This window comes from Cyprinus carpio, chromosome B14 (genome assembly GCF_018340385.1).
Source record: "Cyprinus carpio isolate SPL01 chromosome B14, ASM1834038v1, whole genome shotgun sequence".
NCBI lineage: Eukaryota > Metazoa > Chordata > Actinopteri > Cypriniformes > Cyprinidae > Cyprinus > Cyprinus carpio.
Window position 1 is genome coordinate 21,861,652 of NC_056610.1, and position 10,543 is coordinate 21,872,194.

Consider the following 10,543-nt stretch of genomic DNA (forward strand, 5'->3'; position numbering starts at 1 on the left):
AATATATTCACCACTTATATATATTTCATCTTTTTTGTTTTCATCTCTGATTCATGTTACGAGATTGTGAAGTATGGAACTAATTCTTGAATATTAAACAAGGTCCCTTAACAAATTGGTAAGGGACAACAAACAGAAATGCTGGAATGTCTTTGGAGTATCTAAGCAACACTACACAGATATGCAAATAAAGCTAGGGAGATGATAATCTCCGCTGTAGTTTCACTCAGAAGATCTCTCAATACCCCAGTATCAGTCTACACTTTCATCTCAGCACAGAGAAGTTCCTGTGGAAATGTCTTTGTTATCTTGACCATTACTCTAAGATGCATTTTTTCCATCTGTCCTCCAGAGTTTCACTGTAGCTGTCCATCGCCGTACTTTGGCTCTCGCTGTGAGAACGGCATCCTGCCGGACGGTCCTTGTGCATCCCAGCCATGTGCTAATGGTGTGTGTGTGCCAAATAATCAAGGGTACATCTGTGACTGCTCTGCACAAATTTCTGGAAACAGGTGAGACTCACACAGTGAAGCTCTTGAAATCACACATGCATATTATATCCTTGATGAAGGCATTGAGAAGTCGGACTAATTTACATGAGAATGAATACTCGCCCACACAGGTTACATGCGTTATGTGCATTTGCCATTTGCTTTGCGCCTTTGAATTAACAAATTAGCTGACATTATTGATTGTCCTCATTCATATATAACACCAAAGCTTGAGGAAATTAGTCATGGAGTGAGAATTTCAGTCAATAGATGTCCTTCTGTTTGTCTATCTCAGTGTGCATAAAAGCATAACACTGTATTGCTTACCAAAGCATCGCTGTTTATATATACTGTATGTATATATATATATATATATATATATATATATATATATATATATATATATATATATATATATATATATATATATATATTATATATATATATATATATATATATATATATATACATTTTAAACTGGAAAACCTTACAAACACTCTTTACTTACGAAATTATGTTAGATGCTTATGACAAAAAGCAAAATGCAATAATTATTTTTCTGTAGGTGGAATTATATAGTATATATATATATATATATATATATATATATATATAGACATATTGCATGTTCAGATATTCATACAACAAAATATTCTGCTAATTTTGTGAAAATGCTCAAAAAAAAGTTGCCATGGAAAGAGTTAACCGAAGCATTCTATAATATCAAATGTGCAAAGATATCAGATAAAATACAGAATGAATTCAAAAAGAAAATACCCTTCACGCTTGGAGGAAGAGGTGTGTAGCTGACATTTTTGACTTTGTTTCTCAATATTAAAAGAGTTGTGTGGAAACACCCAGATGATGGCTTGATAACATAACTGTGTTTCCATGCATAAAGAAAATGTAAAAGAAATGCATCTGATACACTGGACCTTTAGAATGAGGAAAATATTCAATTTTGATATCATATTTCATATGCCATTTCCATTGAATGGTAATTCATCAGTGGTCTCTGTGACCGAGTGTGATAATATCTAGATCAGTGTGGCCCACACACTCCCCTGCATTCAGTCAATTGTTCCCTCTCTTTGCAGATGTCAGAATGCATGCACTCCCAATCCATGTCTCGCTGGTTTCGCTTGTTCAATGGCGGGAAACTCAATCCACTGTAAGCGCACCACCTCCCCTCCGTATGTGGAAATCGCAGAGATCTGCGCAGGCATATTGGGGCTCGTCCTCCTCGTCGTGGCCTTTGTGTGTTTCAGAAAACACTACGTCAGCCGCAAAAAGCACAAGTCTGGCTGCGTTCAAGATTCCAACGGCTACTTCCCAACGTTGCCCAAAAGCATGATGAAAGAAACCGAGATCAGCTCTCCTATGGAGGGCAGCACCCTGATTGGCTCCTCAGGCGATCTGGACAGCAGTCCTTTCCGTTCACTCAAACCTCAAGAACAGCGGGAGCTCGGCTCTCAGGTGGGCTCTCGGTCCAGGCCTCAGGGTCCTGTGATTTGCAGCGTGGCCCCCAATTTACCTCCTCCACCCTCGACCAGCTCTGATAACGACTCTATTAGGAAAAACAACTGGGAGCACGACTACGAAGGTGAGAACTTGAGTTTTATTCATTATTTTCCCAGCTTCAACAGGCACTTCACTTCATTTGGAATTTAGTCACATCATAAAAGACGAGAGCGGTGAAGGACAAATAGCTGCGTGTGCTCCAGCAGGTCAATGGAAAAGCATGTGTGGGTCATATTCAATTACATCTTCTGTTTGCAGCAGCACTGAGCACTTTCTCATGTGTGCCTCGGTTTAAAACCTATGGCTTAAAAACTATCACATTTAAAATTGTGACATACTAAATTCTCAAGCACATCCTTAACACTCAAGCATTTCCAAAACAGTTGAGAATTTGACTACTTTTGAATTTTTATTTAAACATGACAAATTTTTACTCAATTGAAATAGTCAGCAGGACAGTGTTTATCTAATGCAAATGTCTCATACACTGTGTCTTCACTTGTTGTGGCACATCCAACATTGCCTTGATGAAAAGTTTATGAGTGGATCACCATGAACTGTCATAACTGTCATAAACAGTGTAAAACATTCACATCCTACCCGCATAATGGCAAAACTCTGAGTGGCACTTTATTAGTTTCATATATTTGGACATTTGGGGTATTTTATTGGTTTAATAATAAAACTGATATCACACAACACTGAGAGGAATTTTCAACCTGCTCTTGTCTTTAGGGATGCATAATTTATCAGTAACCATATCATTATTGGATGATAGTGGAGATTTTCAGGATCAGTATGTCAATATTAGAGATATATTGGTGCATATTGTGTGTGTTTAATTGTATATTTTCCCTATTTATAGATTTAACCTTGTGATCTAACTCTCACTTAAAGTTAATCTTTAAAAACAATTTAATAACACAAATCTATTCTGTACATTATAAGGTTGTGATTCCTTAATTCACTTGTAGTTTTTTTTTTTATTTAAAAGTTTTTTTTTTTATTAATTTAATTGAGTAAAAATAAACAAGTAAATAAATGAAAAACAAAATACTCTACTTTCCAAAAGTTTGGGGTCAGTAGTATTTTTGTTTGTTTTTGAAAATAAAAGTATTCTTTGGCTAGGACACTTCAAAATGGACCAAAATATTAAGCAACACAACTGTGTTATTGATAATAATAATAATAAATGTTTCTTGAGCACCAGAATGAATTCTGAAGGTCATGTGAAACCGAAGACTGGAATAATGACTGCTGAAAATTCAGTTTTGCCATCACAAATAAATTATATTTTAAAATATATTAAAAACTTCTAAATACAAGTTAAAACAAATATTTTAAATTGTAATAATTTTTCACAATATTACTGTTTTCACAGCATTTTTCATCAAATAAATGCAGCCTTGGTAAACTTAAAAAAAAAAACATTAAAAACCTTACCAACGCCAAACTTTCAAACAATAGTGTTTATCAGCCAGAACATGAAAATACAATTTAAATATTGGTGCATCACTACTTGTAGAGTAGTAGTAGTATTTATTTATTTAATGCCATGTCAGCATCACAAGCTATTTTCATGACAAAAAACAATTACAAAAATACAAGTATAACAAATACAACAAAAAACAGTTATATCACACAAGATCTTTTACATTAACATATGATGAAAATTCTAAAACTTTTCAACTACTTGTAGAACACTTGTATAGACCAAGTGCAACTAAAGTCATGTGGTACAACTAGTTGACATAGACCTATCTCATCTACTAGTGTCAGAACTAATCTACACTAATTTGTAAACAAGAAATAAACGATTTCTAATAATAACTCTCATTCACAGTGTATCCAGCAGATCCTGACTACTACGGCCGACCCACGGTTAAAGAGTTCCCACAGTTTGACATTGTGGAAAGCACTTACTCGACGGCTTCCACAGAGTCACGCAGGAGCTCTCGCTTCGGAGGCTTCCCTTTCCCACTGGACCGCGCAGACCGCCGCGCTCCGTTACCCCCTTGTTACAGCAATCAGAATTTAGATGACTTCTTAGGGCCGGATGGTCTGCCGCTGCCCAGCTCTCAGTGCCCTAACGAGTACACTGCCATAAGCTACTACCCTACCCAGCACACTCGCAGCCTGGACAACGTCTCCAGTGGCTATAAGAGGCTCAGCGTGCGTTTGAGCGTGGCACAGCCTTCATACGCGGACGGTGACGGCTCCAAGCGCTCTGGTTCTACTAGAAGGACGTCTCGCAGTTATGCTGGCTCAGATATGGTGGAGAGTGACTACGGCAGCTGTGAGGAGGTCATGTTCTAAGAGACTGCGGTGGATCAAAGGTCCCGTATGAGTGGGGTTATAGAAGGGAAACTCATCTTGTACATATAGTATATGAAGCTCAGCGGCTGAAAGCCACAGAAGCACTATCAGTATTAATAGTCACTTTCAGGGAAAACAAATACATCTGTGTTGAAATGCAACTTTCCTTATTGTTTGCCCTTTATGAATCTATGGAATTATAGCATGACCTTAAAACATCTACGGTGTTGTTATAAATGATGCTATTGGCATGTAGAGACAACGCAGCCTCATTTGGCATTGATAGTTCAATCGCAACCCGTCCAGTTTGGTTGGAAAAAGTATATTTCCAGCACGTTAGATGACTGATTGTAGTGTTGCATGTCATTATCAGAGTGGAAACCAGCTGTAGGGTGGATGATTATTTCTGTAAAACATAGCTGAGGTGTGTTGTTCTCTCAGCGTGCTATGAAATTGTAAACGTTTTCAAGCATTCCATATGGTGTAAACATTTTTTGACGATGGCACTACAGCAGTATAGAGGTTACATTGATTTGTACATGCGACTGAAGCAGAGGCTGGTTCCCTGCTGTATCAAAAACTAGTACACAATGTGAAATATAAGATGCATGTTAATAAAATATCAAATATAGGTCCATGGTAAGTTGATGTGTCATTGGATGTTGGGAAATTTACTTTTACACACACTCAGGCCTGTAGTTTTTTTTTTTTTTAATGGGAACAAATTTGTAGAAATTTTGCATTACATCACTTGCTTGCCAAGTGAATGGGCGCCATCCAAATGAGAGCCAAAACAGCTGATAAAAACATCACAATAATCCACACCACTCCAGTCCATCAATTAACATCATGTGAAGTGAATAGCTGCTTGTTTGAAACAACTCCATCAAGGCGTATTATGTATAAACTGTTGCTTTGGTCCAAAATAATCCATAATAAAGCTTAAGCGAAAAAGTCCATCTCATGTTGTCCTCACATGGACTTTTTCACGTTAGTGAGTAAGCGATCTGCAGTAATGCTAAATTTCTCCAAATCTGTTCAGAAGAAGAAACAAACACATTTACATCTTGAATGGCCTGGGGGTGAATACATGTTCTGCAAATTTTCATTTTCGGGTGAACTGTTCCTTTAAGATGTGTCTGAATAGCTGCGCTTGGTGAATAGTAATTTGAAATGTGAACTCTGTCTTTATCTGTTCATGCTGTAGAAGATATGCAGTTTTATAAGTTTTCAGTGATCAAAGGCAATCAAACTTAAGACAAAAAATCTCTGTGCAGCTTTTTATGGTTCAATTATGCTTCTTGACAAACTGTCATAATGCTTACTAATCATTAAAATGATCAAAAATACTGCCAAAATATGAAAGAAACTGAACTGATTGAAGAATCATATACTGTATGTGTGTGCCGAACATCACAAACAGCTGCATTTTATATTCTAAAGCACTGAATATGTCTTTGAACTGTATTCGTAACATTGATGTCATCTTTAGGGTTCAATATTTTTTGTTATGAACAGGGATTTTCAACAGAGTACATTTTATTAGATGCATAGATGACCTGAATGCAACTGGCTTTAGCGGACTGCTGCATGTGTTATCAAATGATATTGCATGCGCTCCTTTCCCTCATTGACTGTAGTCTATAGTGTTTCAAAGTGTTTATGTACATATTATTAGCAAGTATTTGTTGTGATCTGCCGTATGTTTGTGCAGTGGGTGGTAAGTGCGAATGTAATTTTTTGTATTTTGAAAATTCAATGTGGGATGACTCCCATGTTTTAAATAAGTTCCTCTGTGAGAGAATCTGTGTTGTCTTTGCCATTTTCCATCCATGTAAAAAAAAATACTATGAAATATATAAAATAAAATTATGTTTAATATACAGAATGTACTGTGTGTTGTATTAATTAAAATCTTATAGACTCAAAAATTCAATAGTAATTCAAAAAGTCCTCAGTAATATTTATTATTATTAAGTTATTTTTTTTATTTTTTTAATTCAGCAAGGTTGCATTGGTCAAGAGTGACAGTAAAGACATAATGTGTCTTCATAATATGTGACCCTGGACCACAAAACCTGTCATAAGGGTCTTTTTTTTTTTAAATTGTGATTTATACATCATCTTAAAACTAAATAAATAAGCTTTCCAGTGATGTATGGTTTGTGAGGATAGGACAATATTTGGCGAAGGTACAGTACAACTATTTGAAAATCTGGAATCTGAGGGTGCAAAAAAAAATTTAAATATTGAGAAAATCACCTTTAAAGTTGTCCAAATGAAGTTCTTAGCAAAGCAAATTACTAAGCAAAAAAAAAAAAAAAAAAGTTTTGATATATTTACTGTAGGAAATTTACAAAATATCTTCAAGGAACATGATATCCTAATGATTTTTGGCATAAAAGAAAAATCGATAATTTTGACCCATACAATGTATTGTTGGCTGTTGCTACAAATATACTCATGCAACTTATGACTGGGTTTTTGCTTCAGTGTCGCATATAATAATGTTACTTTTAAAGGCTGTTAAATAAAGGCTGTTCTTTTAAAGAATTTCTTGAGTCAACTTACAATAATTTGTTAACTTGCTAACTTAAAATTTTAGTTTAGCCAACTCAAGAAAATTTTAGCAAGCTTAAAATGTTAAGTTGCACCTAGTGATAAATATTTTAATTGACTAAACAAAACATTTTAAGGCAGCAGGGTAAAAAATAATTTTAAGTTGAAACAATTTTTTTAACATCTCCGTATTCAAAACATTTATTTAGGTACCACTTGTAGTACACTTGAGCATACTAGTGTATGAAATATTTCAAGTGTACTACAAGTGGTCACTAAATACATTTTTTTAATACAGAGATAGTAAAAGCACATTTTAGTTCATATTCATGGTGTCCCAAAAATAGCACAGTTGAGTACACTTACGTGATCTTAAGTTCATCTTAAGAACTATATATATATATATATATATATATATATATATATATATATATATATAATATATATTGTATATTAATTACAAAATTAGTGTGTGGAAATAGAGCACTTTAAGTAAATTATGGAAGTGCACTTTTTTTCTCACCTGGTAATACTTTTTTTTTTTTTAATATTCAAATACAAAGCAGTTATTTTAAATTGTAATATCTCACAATAATGTTTTTACTGTATTTTTGTCAAATAAATGCAACATTGGTCAGCAACAGTCTTTAAAAACTTTAAAAAATCTTACTGTATATAATATTTATAAATGTGGTTAATGTGGTAATCTAAATTATTTTCTTCAAGCCAAAGTACAGTATTTGTCTTACTGCTACATTTGGGGACACAATCATCAGATTTTATCAGAACTGTTTATTAATGCTTTTTTTATAGGGCTTCTAACAGTTGTTTCCGTTTCAGACGTCTCTGAATGAATTAAGCAATGGATGATGGAGACTCGTTAGCTTCCAGAAGCAGAATAAAAGCGATTAGAATAATGGAAGAACGGCAACACTCAGAGGAGCTCTGACTCAGCTCGCCGGGGGCTTCGCCACAATTACTGTAACTCAGCAATTCCCCAAGATTTATGCACGAGTGAAAGTGGAGCAGTCCCATAATGTATACATCCCCTGTCCTGAAGCACGGAAATCTCAAATAACCCCACAGCTGAGGACCCTTGAGGCTTTCAGATATAAGTGTCAACTCATAACAGTACTGAGTGCCGTAACTCATCTTGAACTCATACACATGACATCTGTAGGATGTAACTGTTTAGAATGCCATTTGCGATGTTAAACAGTACTGACTATTTACACTCACTTCAGCTGAGTGGCTCTCCTTAATATTAATGTCCATGAGTAGATGCTGTGAAAGCTTGGTGGATTTGGGAGTTTCAAGATTTTTACATTTCAATTATTCAATTAATTTGTTTGTGCTATCAGAAGGAGAAAGTGTTTGTCAATCGAAAAAAAAAAGAAAAAAAAAAAGCACAGATCAAGCTCAGCCCAAAAATGCTGGCCAAATATTTCACGATATAGGAAAATTGTTCGCCCTGTTTTCCCACTGGACCTTTTACAGAATGGAGGTTTTAAGCTAATGAAACTAATTAGGAAACAACAGCATGCTAGCAGAAGATTAACATTTAAAAGGAATTTTAATAGATATAAAATCTATCAACACAACAGGGTGGACATGTTATGTTTTGCACTACTTTAGATAAGCCTTTTAAAACTGAGGAAATGAGAGACAAGTGTATGACTCACTTTGTGTTTGGAATTGATTTCCCTCCAAGGAAATGATGCCACATCCAGCAAATGGTGTTTAAGGGCACATGCTTAAGATTTTAAAGGGCAAGTAGTACCAATGTAGCAGGGCGGACTGGAGTTAGTCAGACATTAACTAATTTTGGCGTCATTAGTTTGGGGAATTTTGGATGTCCCCTTGAAACAGTACATAGTAGCATAGCAGCAAACAGTAGCATAAAATGGTAGTCAACTTCCATGCCACATGGTTTTCAGATGTACCGCACTTGAGTATTAGTGTAAACATTTGCTTATTGTTTTTGTCATAAAATACAATTCATTGTGATGCATGTGTGTGTGTGTGTGTATCAAACTAAATTAGTTTATAATTCACATGACTTTCTATAAGTGACATAATTTCCTTGGAGGTAAAGCATCTCCAAAAACAAATTATTAGTTTTCTCTCTTTTCTTCGTTTTTAGTAGACTTATTTAATAGTATAAAAAATCTATAAAATCTATATCTCTTTTTATATATCTATAAAATTCTTCCTAAGTTTTAAGTTTATTCCAGCATGTTGTTCTTTACGTGGTTAGTAATGGGCTTCATTAACCCCTTAATGTCCTGTTAAGGTCCAAATTTTCTGTCACATTAAATATTGGGTCAGGATTATTGAGCTACTTGATCTTGAGATTTGAACTTTTTTTTTTAAACGTGCTTTTACACACACACACACACACACACACACACACACACACACACACACACACACACACACACACACACACACACACACACAAACACACACACACAAGTATCACAATAAATAGTATTTTATGTCAAAGAGATTAAGTAAATGCATACACTAATACTCAAAAAAACATGTTAAGGAATTTGTCAGTGACTATTTTCTGTAGATCTCACCTTCTCCATGCCACAGTTGGACAATTATGTACAATTCTTACATGTTATTAGTCAAACAACTTATCGGTCATTACCTTATGTACATATTAAAGCAATAGGAAAACAAAGCCATAACCCAGACATTTTAGGCAATTTAGTAATCCCTGCCAGGATATGTGCAGTGAAAACAGGACACTGTTTAATGTAAAATATACCATATTGTTTTATGTCAACATAAAATTCATTAAACTGTAGGAATGTCCCACTGTGCAGCTGTTTACAACTCAATATTCAAGTACAAATTGAGCAAGAGAGTTTGCACGGTTCACAGCAGAAGCACACGTGGGTTGGCTCATCAGCATGAAAGGTTCACCTCATACAAACCTTGGCCCAAACCTCTATAATCAGCACAGCCACTGAGAATTATTCAGATGCCAGTCAAGTTCTATTAAAAAAAAAACCATTCCCCTCGCGCATACTGAAACACAGCGGTGTGAGTCGTAATTATAACAGGATACAAGTGAGCTCCCTGTTAATCTGGCTTTGACACTCTCACGTAGCATGATAAACAGTCTTGTGGGTAAACTCGCTCACATCTGGATTGTTAAATACGGTGGCTGGAGCGCAACGCACACTGCTCTGCATTCATCATCATACTCTGCAAACAAAAAAGTCTGGTTATTAATGTGACCCCTAGTCATTTCTGGGTCAGCAGATGGAGGGCAGCAGTGTTTGTGTACTCAGATTAGTGCTTTTGTAGTGCAGTTTCAAAAGAGGGGAGAGGAGAAATATACTGTGAATATCATGCGACTCACGTGCAAATACAAATATATATCTGTTTCTGACATTCTATGCATATTACATATGAATGTCAGAAACAGGCCATACATTAGGGAATTCAAACTTATCTCTCAGGTATGACACATACAGTATGTCTGTATGGAAACTAATAGATGATGTTCAGTCTGTTATATATGGCTTTATGGTGCAGCACAAAACATTGGACATTTCATATTAATCATGAATTTCAGAAAATGTTTTGCACTTATTTTAAGTCCTTAATTGTTGCCTTAACAATTTTATTTTTTTTTT

At 35.2% G+C, this 10,543-nt stretch overlaps 1 protein-coding gene across 1 annotated transcript in view; it reads left to right on the plus strand.

Annotated features, from left to right (window-relative positions):
* Positions 1 to 6,216, plus strand: part of LOC109078604 (protocadherin Fat 2-like) — a 48,623-nt gene extending 42,407 nt beyond the window's left edge. The window contains exons 22-24 of the mRNA XM_042738583.1: positions 353 to 512; positions 1,589 to 2,094; positions 3,856 to 6,216. Of these exons, the coding sequence (XP_042594517.1) occupies positions 353 to 512; positions 1,589 to 2,094; positions 3,856 to 4,328 (1,139 nt within the window). The 3' untranslated portion in view covers positions 4,329 to 6,216. The remainder of the gene's footprint in view (positions 1 to 352; positions 513 to 1,588; positions 2,095 to 3,855) is intronic.
* The last annotated feature ends 4,327 nt before the right edge of the window (positions 6,217 to 10,543 follow it).